General features: G+C 39.1%; 1 protein-coding gene across 10 annotated transcripts in view; it reads left to right on the top strand.

Moving 5' to 3' along the window:
• The window catches only part of CLIP1 (CAP-Gly domain containing linker protein 1), a 68360-nt gene that overhangs the window by 26636 nt on the left and 19988 nt on the right, over positions 1-21736 (top strand). For 4 of the 10 annotated variants that reach the window (XM_065692547.1, XM_065692548.1, XM_065692550.1 and 1 more), the window contains exons 6-18: positions 2939-3136; positions 3510-3613; positions 5740-5800; positions 6868-6900; positions 10921-11025; positions 12472-13416; positions 14704-14820; positions 15801-15858; positions 16097-16180; positions 17152-17308; positions 17903-18068; positions 18154-18369; positions 19387-21672. In XM_065692547.1, coding sequence (XP_065548619.1) covers positions 2939-3136; positions 3510-3613; positions 5740-5800; positions 6868-6900; positions 10921-11025; positions 12472-13416; positions 14704-14820; positions 15801-15858; positions 16097-16180; positions 17152-17308; positions 17903-18068; positions 18154-18369; positions 19387-21672 — 4530 coding nt within the window. The remainder of the gene's footprint in view (positions 1-2938; positions 3137-3509; positions 3614-5739; positions 5801-6867; positions 6901-10920; positions 11026-12471; positions 13417-14703; positions 14821-15800; positions 15859-16096; positions 16181-17151; positions 17309-17902; positions 18069-18153; positions 18370-19386; positions 21673-21736) is intronic. The other 6 variants (XM_065692551.1, XM_065692552.1, XM_065692554.1 and 3 more) reach the window with 6 other exon arrangements.

The following is a 21736-nucleotide window of genomic DNA, read 5'->3' as shown; positions in this document are numbered from 1 at the left end:
ATTTAAGCTTACACAGTTAATTCAGGCTAACTGAGTTTTAAGCTTACAGAGTTAATTCAGGCTGAGTTACTGTGATAAGAAAGGGGCTTGTGATGCCAACAAACCCAAAAGACATCGATATTCTCTGGCTGGAATCTCTATTTTGTTAATTTTCCTAGCACTACCTCTGTCAATAGGGGGTTTGTGCTTGAGGATCTGGTATGCACTAAAGCTTCCATAGGTGAAATTTGGTTTATTCAGCAGGAAGCTTCAAATTGATCAAAATGTAAAAGGTTTTCGTTTGCTGTTAATGAGATGAGTCAGCTGGGAAATACAGAAGTAGCAGTTGTCAAGTCTGCTGACAAGAAGCCTCTTTCTTTTAAGTTTGGTTTTTATCCTATGAATTCATAAAGGCTAAATGTTGCACAGTGCAGTGGCTCAGGTGAATTCTAACACTGTACTAATTCCACCTAATACAGTTACTGTGGACTGTTTTAAAGTTGCTCTCTTACATAAATGTCCTAATCTTGGGTTGCAGCAGTAAAACAGGAATCTTCTGGGAAAGCTGAATTTAAAAAGTCTCTCTCTTAAGACGGCTAAAATAAGAGAAATAATTGGGGTTTCCTTGCACAGGCACCCTAGATTTTTCCTTTTTTAAAATCAAAGCACATAAATATATCTAACGAGGAGATCACTGATCTGGAGCTGGGGAGCTGGCATACTGTCCCACTGACCAGCAGGTGCAGAGCAGAGAGGTGACTCACTATAGCCCTTCAAAAGTGGAACAGATTACAAGCAAGCAGAGGTCAGTGGTTGGTCAGGGCAGCAGGGTTAATACCTTATCACAGAAAGCATGAGGGATTTTAATTTGGCACAAACAATGGGATTTTGGTAATCCCTTCTGAAACTTCTAGCTGCAGAGTGCCCCCTAGTTTGAAATCGGTGCAGTTACCTCAGGTTCAGAGCAGACTGCATGACCTGATGGGGAAGCATTAACATGGATCTCCATATCTCATTCCATATGCTGTGATACTCTAATCAACAAAAGAGTACAGTTACACATTGTAAATGTCTACAATATATTTGCTTATTTTCCCTCTGTGCTGTGCCCCAGGGCATGTTTTGGGCCATAAAATGTAAAGCTTCTGTAATCCATTATTTCTGGAATTAGAATTGCAGCTTGCTTCCAACTCTGTTCCTCCGGCAACATGAACATTTGGTTGGCATTCAAGTTAAAGGGACTGTCAAAACAATTCTGACACTTTTTGTTTAAAAGATAAGCTGCTGAAGAAACCAGGTTTCCTGAAATCAGTTTTGACACAGCAGACTTCTTGGGCTTCAGTTTCTGGGAAAGCTATAACCTGTCTGGACATTGCTGGGCTCTTACATAGTGTTGTCAGTTATTCAGGGCTGTCGCTGTTTTCTTCTTTCTGTGTAAGAAAAGCAACTGTCAAAGCAGGTGATGTAATGATTTGAGAGGGCTCTCTGATGCAATTTGTATTTTTTTCCAAGTTTGTGTTTCTCTGAAATCTTTTGATTTCTTTTGGACTCAGAAATTAAGTCAGATTTTATATGAAGAGCTAGAATTGTTAAAAAGCAGTACATTCCAGAATGAGGAATCTTCTAGAAACCAAGAAGATCTGAAACAAACAACCTAATCATCGAAGTGGAAGATGGTTTATTCTCTCTCATACCTTTTCAGTCACTTGATAGAGGATTTACAATAGATTATAACTGTATCATTCAGGGCTGTGAGTAGACAAGTTACAGGGATTGTTTAGAAATCATGGCAACAAAAAGGGAAGTGTGTTTTTGTGATGCCAGAATACGTCTGCGTTACGCTTACTCTGGGGGATGTTGGCCAGTGTCAGCATTCCAGGCTGTATATGGCAAGTACTCTTCAACATCTTGATCTCAAAGGATCGTGGAAGAAACATGCTCCTATTCTTGGGCAGTACTGTTAGGCAGAGCTAAAGGTTAACATAACAGGAGAGCAAGCCTTCGTCTATTGGGTTTTGTTTCAGATAAATTTGCAACTGCGATGTTGTTCTCATTTAAGACTTAAATTTTTCAGCTGTTAAGCTTAAAGTCAGGCTTTGTAAGCTGTATTAGATTTTTTTTTTGTTCAGTTTTTGCTGTTTTCACAACTATTGCTCTCTTTTACTACATAATTTCAGTTTATTTACTTTCCCTTCTAGCTAAAAACTCTTGAGGAAGTGAAAGACAGGGCCATGATGAACTTTCACTGACACTGGTTCCTTTCAGTGGAGCAGAGATCACACAAGGTCAAGGAACACCCCAAGGTTCATTTTAGCTATAGTTCTCCAGATGGATTCATTTTTATCTATACTCATTAAATTTAATCTTTCAGATTTTTTTTCCTCTAGAAGCAAATTAATTCTGAGTGATATGAACACGTTTTAATCAGATACCAATTGTTCTTCACAAGGTTTTAGCTGTAAGGCTGCCTTTTTAGGTCAAGGTAAATGCTTTTCATCCTGGATGTTTTATTGCTGTAGTAAAGGTGCCAAATCCTGGTCGGACTTCCAAAAGCTTTTGATAGAGCATTTGGAAATGTTATACTGTTGCTGGTGACCCAAGATGATGACTTGATAACTAAAGTTTTTAACTTGCAAAAAGGCTGCCTTTCTTTTTTAATGCAAAAAGATACTTATAGACATAACGAGCTAGCCTTTGTGTGAGTCTACTAAGCACACCTTCAACTGAGACCAGCCTTCTGTTTTCACTTTAACCCTTCTGTCTCCTACACACTGCTGCTGATTGCTACAGAGCAGTCTTACTACACATGCATGGCCATTCAATACTAGAAAATGAAAAGGAGAAGTTACAGACGGTGACAGAAAGCATTTGCTTCACTAACCCAGTGTTTGTAGAGTCTGGAGATAGCCCTTGTTTTCACTTGGTACAGAATGATTTTTAACCTGTTTACTTTGTGAAGTTGACAGAAACATCTTCCCGGTATGCAAGGAAAATATCTGGTACCACAGCCCTACAGGAGGCACTGAAGGAGAAGCAACAACACATTGAACAGCTCCTGGCAGAAAGGGACCTGGAGAGGGCAGAAGTTGCAAAAGCAACCAGTCACGTAGGGGAAATAGAGCAGGAATTAGCACTTGTTCGTGATGGACATGATCGGGTAAGAGTGGTATCACTGTTCTTAAAATAGAGGCTTTAATGAAGTTGACTTAATTTCCAGGATTGTGATTTCTTATTGAAAAGGTCTGGGAGTAAGAGGCGATAGTCTGAAGTTTAAAATAGTCTATACGTGTGGTATTGTCCGTGTGACCGCTTTGGCTTGATGCGATAGCAGATCTACTTTAACTCATTTTTGTTTCTCTACACATCTGGACTCTCTTTTATTATATACATATTTCAGTATAATAATCTTCCCATCCCTTGGCCCATCACTTTACCAGATGATGATTACGGAGGTGTAGATATATAACTTGGAAAAAAATTGCATATTGCCCATCTTAACAGATTTTGTTCTTATTCCTCCTGCTAATCAGCATGTACTGGAGATGGAAGCAAAAATGGACCAGCTACGAGCTATGGTGGAGGCTGCTGACAGGGAGAAGGTGGAGCTTCTCAATCAGCTCGAGGAAGAGAAAAGGTAACCCAAACCTGTCTTCATTAGTAGAACTGTTAAACTGCATTAAAAGCAGATGCTATGGTGACTTTCAAATATGAAACTAATTCTGAGTAATGCAGATGTGGGCAATTATTGTATAAAATCATACTGCAGTATCTTAAAATTTATACTAAAATAACCTCTCTTTTAAATTTGGGGAGGAAAAGCCAGAGAAAGTGGACTTGCTTAGAGGGTACAACTGTTGTTTATAGCTGGATTTCATGCAACTCATTCCTTTTAGTATTGCTTTCTGTTATGAAGGGTTTTATTCCTACGTATATGAAATGAATGCATCTTACCTGACCTTCTTTAAACACTCTTCTTCCACTTCCAAATGAAAATTTTGATAATCTCGTTCCCTGACAGTGCTGGATTAGGAATTTACAGTTTAGTTCTCTTGTGGATCATTTATTCCTATTAGTCATGTGCTTCTAGGTAGGGTTTGTCTCTTACAGGAAAATATTAACGCTGTTAATTTTAGTGCCTTATTCCTTTTCATAACCATTTGAGGAAAGTGAGATTACAAAATAGGTAAAGTGAGGTTAGGAAAAGAAATAACCTGATAAATTGTGGGGTCAGGGTTAGGTGAGGAGATAATCCGATAAATTGTTTTGCTGGATTTGGAATGCTTTTGAAAAGCTAAGAGTCTGCTTAGAAACCCATTGTGAGTCTGCCCTGTAGGCCCCTGAAACCAGTCAGCTGTCAACCTCTCTGTCTGAAACTAGAAATCTCAGATGAGAAAATGCAGTGGTAAACCCTGGCAATTCCTTTACAGTTTTCAGGCTGCCTTTTTATGGGACCCACTCTAACTGTATTTTCAAAACAAGCACTAGGGTTGGGTCTGGAATGATTTGTGTAGTCTCTGTGGAATGATGCAGTGGGGGTTTCAACTAAAATAAATGAATGAAAAGGCAGCTTTGCAGCCCCTCGGCAGCCTGGCTGGGGACCTACTTTTGCTGAGTGCCAGGTCAGTGGGGGTCTGTTTTACTGCAATCCTCCATGGCCTTGAGCTCACCTTCAGCATGTTGCTAAGCAGCGTGACAGTGCCACTGTGTGTCTGCTGCCCCTTCACCCAAGTGATGTCCTGCAGCCAGGAAAACATTTCACAGCTTCAGCAGCGCAATATTTCTCCTTCCTCCTCACCACTCCAGCCTTATTTACCTTCAAAGTTCTCTGTAATATGCATTCAGACTAGTTTCCACAGTGACTTAAAGTCAAATAATCTTTAATTCAGTTTCCCAAAGCACAGTGGTGAGACCCTCTTCCAGTAATAAGTTCTTACTGTCCTTTATTTTAGGGATCCATCACTTGTAACTCTTTGATGCAATTATTTCTGCATCTGTCAGCCAAGCTGCATGCAGCAGCAGTGTGTGTAATTCAAAGGAAAGATGTGCTTGTCTTTTCTTTTGCAACATCTTACAGTTCCTAAAGGATCAAAGGGAAAAGGAGGAGATCTGGGCCCTTGTTCACGAGGTAATACCAGAGTCAGGGGAGGGAAGAAATGGCTTCCTACAAAATTAATTCTGAGTCAGGTATTAGCTTCTCACCTCAGTCTTCTCATTCCAAAACTCCTGTATATGGGCAAGACAAGTCAATATTCTTGCTTGCACTCACATTCTGCATCTTGCAGTTCATTCTGACACCTAACATACGTGTGTCTGTGCTAGAGTTTTGATGCAAGTTGACCAGTGTGCTTCCAAAAGGTCCGCGGGTTTCTTGGATGTGTGCTGACTTCCTGACTGTTTTGTTAGGAGAGTGATAGAACATACAGAATATGAGATCAGACTGTTCATTTAGGTCAGCTCTTTTGAGGATATGTGTAAGGGTGAAAGAATGAGAGAATCAATGATGACTTAAAGGTTTTCTTTTTAGCTTGTCAGAAAATGGAACAAAATTCCTTATAGAGCAACAGGAAGACTGATTCCTGCCTTGGTCAGTAGTTGTTTTAAAGACAGAGGTTTTCCTTCTCTCTGATGCTTTCTCCTTAATGTTTCTGGCAGTTTACTGGTACAAGCAGAATGTCCCTGTAATTCTGATTTCCACTGAAAAGTAAAATTGAAAGCATTTTCTTTCAAAGTTATCTGAATTTTAATGAGCTCTCCCCACAGGAAAGTAGAAGACCTTCAGTTCCGTGTGGAAGAAGAATCCATTACCAAAGGAGACCTAGAGGTAAAATATCTCCAGCTTTGTAAATGGGATTTATAGTCGGATGCAGAACTGCAGTCGGTTCAGATTAAGTGTATTGTTCTCTAGAAGAGAAAGGCAAGAATGAGTAATAAATGCAATACTGGTCCAAGTATATGCAGATCACATGAAGATGATGCCTAGTTCTGCAGTCCCTGAGTAAGCTGTTCTGAAACAGGGATTACACCCTTCATTGTTACACGCTTCAGGAAGGGTTGTACTGTGGAATGGCTGTAGTTGTTCAATTAATTCATAGAATATTTCATCTTTTGATATTAAAAGTTATGACCATAAAAAATAATGTTGAAGTTATGAAATTGCAAGTTAATACTTATGCCTTTGAAAATTAATACTGAAGACCAGTCCTGTTTGTCTTCAGTCAATTTTTGCATAATCCCTGTGATTTCCTTAGGGAAGATTATAAAAGAATTTTGTCCTGAGAGTTACTGCACACAAAACCTATACAGCCGTTAATGTGTGCAGTTTTTATCTTTGTACTGTTTGTATAACTAATATTGGGTTGAAACAGCGTTATTACACAATCAGAATAGAAAGTATTTAATGATTACTCACGGATATTTGGCAATTGCCAAGTTTTATCCCAAATTTCAAGTTAATAAGCAAGATACTTCTTAGTTGCTCTATTCTGTCTGATCAGAAAAACATTAGAACTCGTTGCACAGTATAAAGTACAAACTTCATTGTGTTCCTGTGAACCATTTCCAATTGAAGTGCTAGCCTTATGAAAATTACTCATTTCATATAACATTTCTTTTATTTTAGTCTTCCATTCATTTTAAGATACCTATCTAGACTCTTCATAGAATGTTCCTTTTATTGTTTAGTCCATGGATAATTTTAAGCTTTTCTTTTTTTGTTAAATCAGTTGCTAGTTGTGGCAAACCAGCTTAAAGACTCTGGTTTGCCAAGCTGCATAACTACAAGAGTTTAAACTGAGATAATGAACTGTATCCTGTTGTTTGCTGGAATGACAGTGCTGAGTCTGCAGGTGAAATATTGTTGTTTGTTTGTTTCTTTAATTTTACTGATAGCGAAAGAGGCAGATTTCGGAAGACCCAGAAAATGTAAGAGGGCACTTAAGTGTGCAGAGACATCCCATGTTAACAGATTGTGTGCAGAAAATGCTTATACTTATTCACTAACTGCATAATCTGTTATTGAAACATTGACTGTAGTATCTGTGTGCATGTTGCTTTCAGAGCAATTACAACATCTATTGAAAAGAATGTGTGTAATGACTAAACGTTGTAATCCCCATTAACTGGAGAGAGGGCGAATGTGTCCTTAGAATTCTCTAGGGTCAAAAACTTTGCAGCTAACTGAAGAATAGAGGAGCTTGTAGGAAATGTCTGTCCAGGATCTAGAAACATCTTTCATTTAAATGTAGGATTTTAGTTCTCATCACAAAATCCTACGTGCTTTCCTATGAGCTCCTGCTGCTTTTCAGTGGATGCTGAATGCAGTTAGCTGGTTATTTTTTCTGAGGAAGAAAATCAGTATGTTCCTCACCTCCCCTGGTTTGTTTCCCTTTTTTTTTGTTAGCATGAAATGCTAAGGGGAGAGATGATAACAAATCAGTGTGCAAATCTGTCTGATTTTACTGCATCTTCATGTAGCTTCTCTCTGAATTATGTAGGAAAAATATGTGTTACTGGCTAACAGAAATTGCCTTACAAGATGCTTAAGCAGCCCTCTTGCCTCCATAGCTCAGAATAGTGGAATTTAAAAGCCCTCTCTTTGATTGGAATCAGGAAAATGTATCCCAGGCTGCCTCCTCTGCTGCATCCCCAGCCACATTAGGAAGTTCTCAAGACTAAAACTGGTTTCCTGCTGTGCATTCTTAGGTGTTCCTTTTGCGAAGCTACTTCAGCGATCTGGGTCTCCTCTAGTCTTCCAATCAGGCTGACGGTGTGTTAGAAGTAAATCTGCATGTGCCCTTCCTTTCTCTTGTTTTGTGCACTCCTTGTTTAATCCTGTCTTTACTCCTGATTCCCTTGTTCTAATTTTTCCATTAAAAATGGACATCTTCCCTCTCTAAAGGAGAGAAGTGGGTGATCACTTAGTTTCTAGGCTAATGCTCCATGATCTCAGTCATGTTCTGTGATTGTTATCCCAGCACGAAGGGACCGAAAGTCATCTTGCCCCTATCCTAGAACCTATTATCAGCATTTATGGCTTCAGCACAATTTCACAGTGTGACCTATAGATGGAGAACTTAACACTGAGGTTTATTTTGAAGTGAAGGAGTAGCTGGAATACACAGGTGCTGAAAATAGCTGGTGACTGGTCTCTGAACTTCATTGGAGTGGGATTCTTTAAGGTTCAAAGCAGAGTAAGGCTTGTCCCATTTTCTTAGGACTGTTAATCTAATTGTGAAGCTTTGGTGAAGATGCTTCCTTTCTGGGGGGGAGATGGTCTTTTCTGTTTTACTCTTCCATCCAAATGAAGATTTACTACCAAAATCTTCTTTTTGTAGTACTCTGCTCTTCTCAGTTTACTGTGCTCTGGGTTTCCTCAAAGAGAAACATAAATCATTTTGACATCTCTCTCTATACATGATCAAAAGAGAAATCTGAGTGATTCAAATTTTTGCAGTGATTTTTACCTTGGGGAAGCTGGAACCTGTCCCTTGGAAATCAGACTTGTTTAAAGATAATCCCTCATGCCCTAAATGGGGAAAAAGGTGTCCAGCAAAGATCTCTGGAGGGGTTTTTTTAATCTTTTATTTCCATTTTGGTAGGATTTTAACTTATTTCCCTTTGTAATATATAAGAGATTGGATTAAAAACAAAAAACCCAAACCAGTAATCAGTGGTGGTATATCTGATCTTCACAGGAGTAAAGCAATGTCTATCAAATAAATGATCAAAGTGTTCTGGGGTTTATGTAGAACTGCAAAATACACTATCTTAAGTTTGTATAAGTCATGCAGGGAGAATCCTGCAACAATCAGGTTTGGTTTTTAATAGATCCCAGTAGTGAATTAGAACAAGGAAGGTATGAATGTTCTGTTTTTCTTACAATAGATTGCTTTTCAAACTTAGGATTTTGTTGTGGATCAGAACTAACACTTAACCTGTCTGCGAGGTCACTGAGATAACCACTTATAGAATGTTATTTCCCATAGAGTACTTAGTTCTATTTGCAAACACTCTGGGATGAAAAACCAGTAATCTCTGTTCTTGGGGGGGTTTTCCCCATGTACACTGAAGATCTTCCACTGGGAGAGACGCAAATCTGCTATGGAATTTCAAAATACAGATGCATCTAAGAAACAACTCTGAGTGTTTGGGCTTTAGTGTTACGGACCTAGTAAGTACATAGTAACACAGCCAACTGTTTTCAGCTGGAAGAATGTTTTAAAGTAAAACCACCAATGTCTGCATGCTTTTGGGAAAGAAGTTAACTTGATGCTGTCAGAAGGAATACTGTGTCTGGAGGAGAACAGGCCTGAAGCATACATAACAAGAAGCTCGTCCTCATCCCACTTGCTCTGCAGAGACTTCATAAGATCTTTAACTACTGTGTCTGGTTTGGAGGTAGTGCTAATCAGCTTGTCACTCTGTAAATAACAATTCTGTAGGGGTTTTTACATATCATATGATAAAGATCAGGGAAGCAGCAGTGTCCTGCCAGCTGTGCACACAGTGCTGTGGCTTTGGAATTATTCATGTATCTTCCTGCCTTTTCAGGTGCTTTCAATCTGGTGCTCACTGGATAGTTCTTTAGGCTGCAGGACTCTCTTCTGTTAATTAACTGCGGCTTTCATCAAGACTGATGGCTACAACTTCCTCAGTTAATAAACCCATCTTCCAATTCATCTAGTCTTCTTCCAGACACCCACCTTATTCACTCTGTGGGTAAGACCTGAGAAGCTGCTCTTCTTGGAAAAGACACTGTGAAGCAACAAGAGATTTCGTAATCCTTTCCATTTGGCTTGTTCAGTAAATTTAATCTAAGTGACCTGTCAAGACTGACACAACTCTTGAATCTCAGCAGTTCAGAGGAAAGTGTGGCACTTACTTCTTTCTTACCTCTTTAGGTTTCTTTTCTCTCCCTCAACTCCCCACTTCAGAGGTGCAAGTCACATTTGAACTGCTTGCTGGACTTAACCTGCATCTGTCAAACTTCAAGCACACTTGCAAGCCTCTGGGAGTGTCTGGGTCTCAGGCCAGAATATCCAATTCTGTGTTCCTGCTAAGGATTGTACCTGTCTGTAAGCAAAAGGCAGGAGGTAGCTGCTCACTTACATTCCTCTGCTTCCTGCTTCTGTTTAGGAGCCTGTTAGATTTATGTGTATCTTTTTCCTTTCCTTACTTCCACATCTTGTTCAAGGTATTTAGACTTCAGTAACTATGAAGCAACCAGACTGATTCACTTCTTTACCTCGTTTTGCAGAATCTTTCTTTTTGCTTGTTTTCTTCCTGAAAGAGGAGGAGTGGGGGGAAACTAGGAGAGTTTTGCAGTCATAGACAGCAATCCTTTTCTATTCAAATAATATATAGTGACAAATGAGCCTTAATGTGTCCAGGTCTTTGCCAAAAGGATTTTTTTTATGCCCGAGACTTGAGATACAGCCATGTTTAAAAAAAAGGTTTGATTGTCACATGAGCTTCAGTGGTGAATTTTTGTCCCCTGGTTCATAACTAAATCAATAAAATAAGCCAAATACATTAGAGAAAAAAGTGGGATGACAAGTAGAGGGATTTATGATCCAATTAGAACAGGTATAGATATATATATATATACACATATATATTTTTACATAACTATTCTAATTTGTGCTGAAAACTTCATGTACTGATAAATAACTTCTACTCAGCTGCATGGAACTTTTTTGTTCATATTTCTTCGTTTGTGATTTTTTTTTCCATTTTTTATGTTTTTTACATGTCAGTCCATTTACGCTCTCAGCCCATCTTTCTCATCCGTAGCATTTCCCTGTTCATTTTATCCACTGCATCTTCTCTGCTCATCAATGGTAGAAGATTCTGGCAGCACGGCCTGCATGTGGCTCCCTCCTCTTGTGCTGGCATGTGATGGTGGCACCGTTGTGTTCTCTTCCTTTCCCTTTTTACTAACAGACGCAGACCAAACTGGAGCATGCCCGCATTAAGGAGCTTGAACAGAGCCTGCTCTTTGAAAAGACCAAAGCTGACAAACTCCAGAGGGAGTTAGAAGACACTAGGGTAATGGTTTTCACTATTTGAATAACAAGACTGATTTGTGTTGTGGAAGATTTCTGATGACGCACTTTGCTGGGTGTAACACGTGCTGAAACACATCCTTGCTCCTGCCACGATCAGTGCCTGCTATAGGTATAGCTGGAACACTTTAAAAAGTAGCATGAATTTTGAGCTTCAGTGGTGTGTGTGTGCGTATGCCTGTATCTGTATACTCATTTCTTCAGAAGAACTCAGGTAAGATGTCTTAACTGCAAAAACGATACTTGGATCCAAGTCAGAAGCAGCACATAGGGTTGTGAATTGACAGCAATGTTCCGTGGCTTGTTTTTTAAAGCAGCAAAGTTCATTGAATCCAAAAAAGATCAACTGTGCCAATGCTTTTAACACAAGCTTAGTAGTTGTGCCTTGGTTTTGAAGGTCTTAAATAGTAGTTGTAATATTTGCTTTGCCAAATTGTGGTTTGCAGTGGCTTTTTAGTACTTTATCTCCACTCATGACGTCTTTTGATGGATATCCCAGTAGCATTAGTAATACTGTTGCTTGTCAAAACACTACTGGACATAATTTGTCCTAGATCAAACTTTCAATGTAAATTCTTAAGGGTAGGTATAGATATATATTCATGCTCATACGTACAGCTTTCCTTGAGGTAAAATGAGTATTATAAACCCAGGAATATGTTCTATCATAAGTACTTTTAAAAAGCAATTGCAGGTAAGTATTATCTTTTTCAGGATGTTGATATAATGAGGTTGAAACAGTAACTTCGTAATTAGAAGGAATTGTGGTAGCTTTGCATGCTTTTCCATACGCAGGCTGCTTCAGCAGTCAGTGAAAAGCTCGGATAATGTGAGGACACTTTTCCAGAGAAAACAATGGAGTAGATATAGGAGTTTCCAAGGATTTGTAGGCTAAAAATGTGTTTGTATTTTTATCTGAGATTATTTTGGAAGCAATTAATTTCAACCAATAAAGACCTTGTGGTTCTCCATTCTTTTCCAATCTGCTTTAAAATGGTTCTGAGAAACATTTTTTTAAACAATGAATGTTATTAGCATAGTTTGTAAGTTAAGCAAGTTGTGATTTCTGGATAACATCAGAAAAATTAATTTAACTGAATTCCACCTTTAGATATACATGTAATACAAAGATGTGAACATTTTCCCATCTTAAAGCAATACTTATACACTGTTGAAACAACAGTTGTTCTTGTTTCACAGCCTTCCATGTAAAGGCAGCTTTTGCTTTTACTTAAGGTTTCTTTAGAATTTCCATAGAAAAAAGAGAGAGAAACTCAAAGATGTTCTAATCCAAAATGCTGGCAAGAATGCACTGATAATGTTAGTGTGCAGCACTCAGTGGTTTCTTTTCAGTGAGGCTGAAGTGGTTTTGTATTCAAAATATCTTTTATAATTCTTTCTTCTTTTCTTAAAACACTGTCAATCATAGGTGGCCACGGTGTCAGAAAAATCACGCATCATGGAGCTAGAAAGAGATCTAGCATTGCGGGTGAAGGAGGTAGCTGAGCTTCGAGGGAGATTAGAGTCTAGTAAACACATTGATGATGTGGACACTTCTCTTTCATTGTTACAAGAAATAAGTGCTTTGCAAGAAAGAATGGCAGCAGCTAGCAAAGAACATCAGACTGAGATGAATTCACTGAAAGAGAAGTTTGGAGTTAGTGAAGAAGCATTGCAGAAAGAGATCAAAACGCTTTCAGCTTCAAATGAGAGAATGACAAAAGAAAATGAATCCCTGAAAACTAAGCTGGATCATGCCAACAAGGAGAATTCTGACGTAATAGAGCTGTGGAAATCAAAGCTGGAATCTGCAATTGCCTCCCATCAGCAAGCAATGGAAGAACTAAAAGTTTCTTTCAGCAAAGGTGTAGGGCCTCAGTCAGCAGAATTTGCAGAGTTAAAGACTCAGATTGAGAAACTTAAACTAGACTATGAAAATGAAATGTCAAACTTAAAACTGAAGCAGGAAAATGAAAAATCGCATCATTTAAAAGAGATTGAATCACTGAAAGCAAAACTGGTGGCAGTCACAGAGGAGAAAGAGCAAAACCTGGAAAGCCTGAAGACCAAACTGGAAAGTGTGGAAGATCAGCATCTAGTAGAAATGGAAGACACTTTAAACAAATTACAGGAAGCTGAAATAAAGGTAAAGGAGCTAGAGGTACTGCAAGCCAAGTACAATGAACAAACCAAAGTTATTGATAGTCTTACACCACAGATCAAAGCTGCTGAAGAAAAGCTTTTGGACCTTGCTGCACTTCAGAAAGCCAATTCTGAAGGTAAATTGGAAATCCAGAAACTTAGCAAGCAGCTTGAGGCAGCTGAGAAACAAATTCAGACTTTAGAGACTGAAAAAGTTGATGGAAATAGCAAGGTTTGTATCAACATCCATCCTTTTGTTTTTACTTCACTTTTATTTTACATCTGTACTGTTCTCATTTGCTATAGCAAATACATCACAGAAGAAATAGTATTATCCAGTGTGTATCTCAGTACCATCTGAGGAGCTTTAGGGAAAGTGTTAAGTGGGTTGAGTCAACAGGTTTCTAGTGCTCAGTCTGCACCACTAAGCAGCAGAAGAAAATTCTGTGTGCATTTTCTTGCTGCAGGCCCTGGTGTGCCTCTGCTGAAAGCTTTGTATTATGGAAAAGCCAGATTGTTCGTTTATTTGGGGGAGGAATCCACACGTCTTAAGTTTTAACCTTTGGTGACAGAGAGAGGTTTCAGGTAAAGTGACTTGGGGAGCAATGGGCAATTTTTCCCTATGTACCTTTGCTACCTTGCCACTCATCAAACAGAGTGATGGAAGGAGCTATTAAAAACAAAAGAAAGCCAAAAAGATCATGGTTGAACTTGTTTTTAAGACAAGGGTGTGCAGTGATGTTTTTAGGCACTGCTTCACAGCATTCCTGAAGCACAGACTGCAGTGTGATACATCTTACCAAGATCTGTCATGGCTTTGGGTCTTTTGTCTCTTTAAAGTTGATAGTCTGGCATTCAGTACATGGAATTTGTTGACCACTGCAGCTAGGTGCTAAGATACCGTTCCATTTTAGCGCATCCCCAGGCTGTGACCTGACAAGCCGGACCTCTGATTCTAAGAGTAGTGGGGAAGTCACTTGAAATAGCTTTCTTAAACCCTTTACAGGTGGTGCTGAGATACCAGATTTCTGTGGACCTTTGACTCTGTTTCTGAGGTCACGCTGGGTTTCTGCACTACCCCTGGGTGGTACAGAGCCTTCTGAAAAACTGCATCCAATGTGCATTGGCCTGAATAGCCAGTTGAAGCATCAATGCTGAATTGATCAGTTAAAAAAATTAATAAAGAGCCACAACTACTGCTTCAGCTGATGCTGAAATTGTGAATGCACTCAAAACCATCTGCCATAAATAGTATTTTCACCATTAATTCCAAGAACTAAATTGCAATGATTCCAAATACATTCCAAGATGCAGTTAGCACTGTGATGTATGTAGTCATCAGTGAAAATCAGCTTCACTCAGTTAACACATCACTTTTTGCTTCAGTTTTTTATTTACTTTTTTCATCTTACAGTGATTTAATGTTACATTTATTTCTTTCAGCTTCACCTTTTAATTTTCCTGATTTTCCATTCATGTTTGTAATTTTATTTTACTCCCATTTCATCATCCTTGTTAGGCTAGTAATCTGGCCAAAGAACTGCAGGGCAAAGAGCAAAAGCTTCTTGACCTTGAGAAAAACTTGAGTGCAGTAAATCAAGTTAAAGATTCTTTGGAAAAGGAACTTCAAGTTTTGGTGAGTAATACCCCAAAATTTTTACTTTATCCTTTGGATTTTGGTTTTCATGGTGAGCGTGTAATGTGAAATCTGTGGATTGACTCTGAGCAAAGTCTTTCAAAGCTGTTTTACTCATGAAAGAAGGCAAAGGTTTGGGACTAATAGGCTCTGTCTCAGAATGAAGAGCATTTCACCTGAGTTCTGTGTTACCAGGTGTTTTATCTAAATAGAACTCATCTGTTTATGGATTTCAGATGAAGTATTAAACCAAACCAAAGCAGGATGTAGTTTAAATTTACTTACTAAGAAACATGTGGCCGTTTGTTATAACTTGCACAAATTAATGCTTGCTATACATGTCTTACAAAAGGGTTTCAGAGACATTTTTCATCTGATTTCTCATTTTGCAAATATAATTAAATTTGCAAGTATTCTGTAGTTGGGCGGGATTTTCCTGAGAAACTACACTGGAGTTAGTAACAAAGAGAAACGCTTTTAGGTTTTACCATTCCTGTCAAAATCTTTCCACAGCCATAGTAAATATTTGAAGTCGGTGGAAGGGACTGTCACTTATCTTCCTCAGAATCCTCCCTTTTCTTCACATCTGAGCATCTCTTCCTGCTGATAGAGCTGGAAAACACTGGTACAGGACTGATCACAGGGTTGCAAATGTCCATTGTGCAGCCTATAAACAGCATGGATGGCTTCTTGTGTTGAATCCAGAAATCCCACACTGGACTCTGTGGCTGCAGTTCTGTTGCTAAGCCTTCTGGTGGAAAAGTTATTTGGAATGCTTAGGGGCTTGCAACAAGGAAAGGGAAATGTTGCTTTATGGTGCTGAATACATCTACACTAAACTGTAATTCAGAAACTTTGGATCTGTTTAATAGGAATGAAGACTGATCTATTTTTCACTTGAAAAGCACCTAATATACATTCAATGGTTGAATTATACTGCTGTTACCAAATCTTACCTTAGGTTTTTATCCATTTTTCAGAAAGAAAAGTTTACTAGTGCAGCTGATGAAGCAGAAAACGTTCAGCAAACCATGCAAGGTATGTCTGCTGCTAAACCAAACAAACAACTAAAAAGCCGCAGCAAATAAACGGTGCAAAATTAAGGTTCCTTCCATGCACTTTCAAATTTACACGTGGTGGTACAGCAGCTTCAGCAGCATTGGAAAGGACAGGATTACTTCCAGCCTCTTTTTGAGAGTTATATACCTTGCAAGTAGGTGGAATTGTCTGCATCTGAGTAGTGACTAACTTTGTTTTCAAAATTTTACTTGCATAGAAACAATAAAAAAACTAAACCAAAAAGAAGAGCAGTTTGCACTCATGTCCTCAGAACTGGAACAGCTGAAGTCTAGTTTGACTGGTAAGGAAGTAATAAACCGGAATGTTCTGAACAATGCATCAGCTTTGTGCTTCCATATGCCTCCTCCTGCTCAGCTCCCCATGCTGTATTACATAACAGTTTCCCAAATGCATATGCCTTCAAGAGAAAGCCTTCTGCTAGGCAGAGAACATATAGTGACCCAGCAAGATGGTGATGATGATGTCAAAGAACTAGTGCAGTTAAGCCATTCTGAGTGCATGGCTAAATGTGTTCTGAATCAGGAGTCAAATTCGTGTTCAGTTTGTCACAAAAACATGCTGTGGTGATGGTCAGATACCAGACAAAGGCTTGGGGACCAGGCTGAAACATTACAAACATGAGAGTTAATTCCTAGAAGCCTTGTCCATAAGTAGTGTCTTCTTTTTAAGGACGTCAGAAAGACTGTGCATTAGTCTGGTTGTCTCTTCCTTCCTGTCTCATGGGAGGGAGTAAGCTGATGTAGAAAGAAATTAAGGATGGGCGTGCACCCTGTGAGCAAGCCCTTCAAGGCATTGTTGGGACCTTAGAATTCATCCCAAGGGCTGCTTTTGCTCTTGGTGGCAGTGTCTGCCCTGGACTAAATAACTTTTTCACTGTAGCTTCATGTTGCTTGCATTGCTTGTCTTCCACTGCGCTGCTGATGAGATGCCTCACTTGTAAGGTGTGCAAACCCCTCTGCTTGATTACTCTCTGGTACTGGTAGAACTCGTAGCCACATCTCATGGCCTGAAGTGAATCACTTCGGAAAGAAAGATTTCTTGACTAGTTGCTTTTTCACTATTTCTGGAGAGATCTTAATCTTTTGCTGCAGTTGAAAGTTTGAACAATCATCATTTTTTATTTTAAACAGTTAATTTGCAACATCTGTAGCATCACTATTGCTCTGGTTATAGTTCTTCTCTATCTGCTAGCTGGACTGTGCATACCCTTTCTTTGAAATGTGCTTGACTAGCAACCTTTGTCTTGCTCAGTGATGGAGAAGAAATTGAAGGAGCGAGAAGAGAAAGAACAGCAACTGGTTGAAGCTAAAGCCAAACTTGAAAATGATATTGCAGAAATCATGAAGTCTTCAGGAGACAGCTCTGCTCAGCTTACAAAAATGAATGATGAGCTGCGGTTAAAAGAAAGGTATTCTGTCAGTGTCACAGTAATTCATTGCTCCTGCACTCCAGCTTCTCATCTTATCTTTCTGTAATTATCTGAACATGATGCTCCTGAGTGTCACATTGATGTGACAAGTGAACTTGTTCTAGCAAACTAAATTAATCAAAACAGTCTCCTCAGAGTGATCTGAACAGCATCTAACATTTATAATTCTAAAGTACTTGTGTAACATGCTTCTCATTGCCCAGAGGAAATGACCTTACCTGCAAAGCTTGATTTATTTGGATATATGAAAAACCTTGGTCACATTTTTGTCTATCAAGAGAAAATGTGTTTTGTTTCAAATAAAAATTGTATGTCAATATTTGTTCTTTACCTTTACAATACCACAGACTGGGGGCAAAGTAGCTGGTAGCTGTGTTGCTCTACTCACATGCAAGTGCTTGGACTCGCTTACATGTGTTTAATTTAGCAGAACATTCTCTGTATGTTAAATAATTAAATCTCTTTCTAAATGCTTGGACGGAACATAGAACTTCAGTGTAATTTTGAGTCTTTCATCTCCGAGCTTGTTGTGCTGTCAGCAAAAAGTAATGTTCTTTTATTTGGTCTTTCTAGGCAGTTGGAGCAAATACAACTTGAGCTTACAAAAGCAAATGAAAAGGCTGTTCAGCTTCAGAAAAATGTGGAGCAGACAACACAGAAAGCTGAGCAGAGTCAGCAAGAAACCCTCAGGATTCATCAAGCAGAACTGAAAAATTTGCAGGATCAACTTACGGACATGGTAAGAACAACTGTAAAAGCAGTATCTGTGGGCAGAATATTGTACTTCTGCTCTTTAACTGTGTTCCAATTTTGTCATCTATCAGAAAAAGCAAATCGAGACGAGCCAGAATCAGTATAAGGATCTTCAGGCAAAGTATGAAAAGGAAACTTCTGAGCTGGTCACTAAACATGATGCAGATATCAAAGGGTTTAAGCAGAACTTGCTGGATGCAGAAGAGGCACTGAAAATTGCACAGAAGAAAAACGCTGAGTTAGAAACAGAGGCTGAGGAGCTGAGGAAGCAAGCAGAAGAGGCCAAAGTATGTACCTTGGGTACTCTGCGAGTCATTTACAGTGTCACTCTTTCTGTTTGGGTGAATCCATGGCTTTTGCTTTACATTTCATAGTAAGATTTTTGCAGTGTTTCTTATTTGAACTTCTCCAGGGTGGAAGAGAAGCATACACAGCTAACAGGTTGTCTTCTCTAGATCAGACAAGAATCCATGAAATACACTTCTTTGATGCTGACATTTTATGTTCATGGATGTCTGGCTCAGCGCAGTCAGTTGTAGCCAGATGTTATTCTCAGGGTCTTTTTAAATGCATGAATTATTTTAAAATATGTTGTGAACTATTTCATTTAAGTTACACCCCTGATATTTTGTTCTGTAGCGTGACCCTAAATTACATGCAACTATGTAGTATGTAGCTTGACTTTGGTAATTTTAGTTCTTTTTCCTTCTGTTTGTTTGACATTACTGCTTGCTTTCATTCCTCATTAGTTATTATCTTTGTTTTATGCTTTAGCATAATATTTAGTGTATAAATTGGCACACAAGTTAACTTCAAATACACCGCTCATGTGGTGTTTTGAATTCAGTGGGTTATGACAACATATTTTTGATAAAACCATGAGAAGAATTTATTTACAGAAGGTGAATTTGAGAATGGGAAGTCAGTATCTAATACAGCTCCCTGCATTTTAATTCACTTGGATTCTCAGGAAATCATTCTGGGGCTCTTCCTTCTGAGTAATTTACATCCAGAAAATTCATTCAGAGTAGTTTCAACACCAAGATGGACTCTTGTATGGAGGAGCCTGCAAACCATGATGAGTTTTTATTCGTATTTAATAACTGAAAAGTTTTCTTGCAGATGGCAAGTGTTCTGTAATGAAATACTAGGGGTGGGTTCAGCATTTGAGTTCATACAGTTACTGTGTGTCAGTGTATACACTTTCTACAAACTGAAATGACAGTAGCACCCTTAAAGCACATTTCTCATTTTTTGCTTGATTTCATTTTTGTTTTCCCTTCTCCCTGACTTTATTTCTTTAGTCCTTAAGCTCTGTGTTAGCATCAGCCAGAAAAGAAATTGAACTAATGTCAGACAAGATGAGGGGTTTGATATCAGAAAAAGAGACTTTGGCACAGGAAGGAGATGCTTTAAGATTAGAGAGAGGTTCCTTGTTGTCAAAACTTCTAGAATTGGAATCAAAGGTTTCGTTAATGCAACAAGACCAAGAAGAACTTTGGACAGTAAAAGAAGAACTTAATTCAGAAAATAAGAGAATCCTAAAGCAGAAGGAAGAGGCTGAGGCCAAAAGCCAGCAGGAAAGCTCAGAAAAGTTAGCACTGATATTGGAGAACAGCAAATTACTCTCTGAAATAGAGGCAGCACAGGCAGAACTCCTGAAGATAACTCAAGAAAACAGTGCTCTCCAGTCTTCAGAGTCAACCTTGCTCCAACAGTTGAAAGAACTTCAGGCCAACAAAGATGCCATGGACATGGCTTGTCAGAAACATATCAAGGAATGTGAGGAACTGGAGAATTATCAGAAGAAACTATTGGAAGAGAAAGATGCAGTTGTTAAAGACAAAGATGATGTTATTCAGAAGCTGGAAAGTTCGTGTGAGGCGCTGGCCAAAGACCAAAGAAAGCTACTGCAGGAGGTGTCGACTCTGACTGCAGAGAGAGATACAGCCATAGGTGAACACTTAGATCTTAAAAATAGAAACACAGCCTTAAAAAATGAAGTTAACAGTCTATTGCAGACAACTGAGTGCCTGCAGTCCGAGAAGGAGATGCTCCTCAAAAGCATAGAAGAGCTGCGCATGAGTTTAGACAATACAGTCAGTGAAAACCAAATACTGAATGTGAGAACAGAAGAGATGAAAACAGAGCTAGAGACTGAACACGAAGAACTTAAAAAGGTGATGAAAGACAATACAGAGCTGAAGGATTCCCTTGCTAGTCTCTCTTCTCTTCTTGAGGAAGTTAAAGCCTCAAGAGAGAGATCAAACTCTGAATGTGTTCAGTTACTTCAAGAGAAAGAAGCTCTTTCCTCATCGGAGCAAAGGCTTTTAGCTGAAAGGGAGGAACTTTTAAATGAAAATAATGCAATTGCTGAAAAGCTTGCCAAGGCTGCAGCAGATGCTGTGCTTGCTGAGAGAGACTTTACTGAGAAAATAAATGAACTGAACTTAGAAAAGGAATCTGTTTTTCATAAGTCATTGCAATTGGAAAAGCACAACGAAGCTCTTTTCCAAGCGAAGAAGGAGTTGGAGAACAAATATTTAGAGCTTCTTGAAGAAAACAAGTCTTCTGCAAATGCAGTTTCTGATATGAAGAATGAACATGAACTGGGTGTCTTAGCCCAGAAAGCTCTGGCCCAAGAGAATTCCACACTCCAAGATTCCATTGAAGCCCTCAAGGAAGAACTAAGTAAAAAGACTTTAGAAAATCAAGAGCTGATAGCCTGTAAATGTGACCTTTCAAACCTTCTGAAAGAGGCCCAGGATGCCAAAAGAACGTTAGAAAACGAACTGGCTGCTGTATCACGGGCCAGGCAGGTCCTGTCATCTTCATATGAGACCTGTTCTTCTGAGAAGGAAACCCTGACTAGAGAGAGGACTGAATTGCAAGATCAGTGTCAGAAATTAAATGGAGAGGTTGTGATTCTGAAAGAAAACTTAACCATAGAAAAGGAAGCCAGGAAACTGGACAAGGAGTCCTTCTTGTTAGAACGTGTGGAACTTCAAAGCAACATCAGCTTCTTAGAAAAGGAGATACAAGAGCTGAGAGAGAAAAATAACGACTTTCTGTCCGAGAGAGAACTTTTAGTTCAGGAGAAAGGAAAATCTGACACCAAACTGGTGGAAATCATTAAAGAAAAAGAAACCCTCTGTGCAGAGATGGTGCAGCTTGCTTCCAGTATTGATCAGCTGAGGAGTGACTTCACTTCCCTGTCTAAATCCAAAGCAGAGCTTGAGGACTTGCACAGCTGCGTCTCCAAGAGGTTGGGTGAGCTTCAACTCAGGCATGAGGTGATGGAGAAGGAGAGGATAAAGATACTTCAGGAAAACAACAGCCTGCGTGCCGAGCGGGAGAGTCTGGTCACCATTAAGGAAGAAAGATTAAAAGAGAAGGAGAAATTATCCAAGGATTATTATAAACTGCATGACAAAGTAGCACTTTTAGAACACACTAATAGTGACCTCTCGAGCAAATTGCTGGTGTCTCAGGGCAAAAATCAGATGCTGCAGGAGGAGATGAGCAATCTGGCTTTGAAACTAAAAGAGATTGAGATTCTCCAGGCCCAAACAATAGCACAAAAAATTGAGGTATTGAAACACGTAGTTAAATAATCAAATATGGTTATACTAATCCTGAGCACTAACCTGGTGG

This window comes from Lathamus discolor, chromosome 12 (genome assembly GCF_037157495.1).
Source record: "Lathamus discolor isolate bLatDis1 chromosome 12, bLatDis1.hap1, whole genome shotgun sequence".
Classification (NCBI taxonomy): domain Eukaryota; kingdom Metazoa; phylum Chordata; class Aves; order Psittaciformes; family Psittacidae; genus Lathamus; species Lathamus discolor.
Note: the sequence above shows the minus strand (reverse complement) of the source record. Positions and strands in the feature narration are given on the sequence as shown.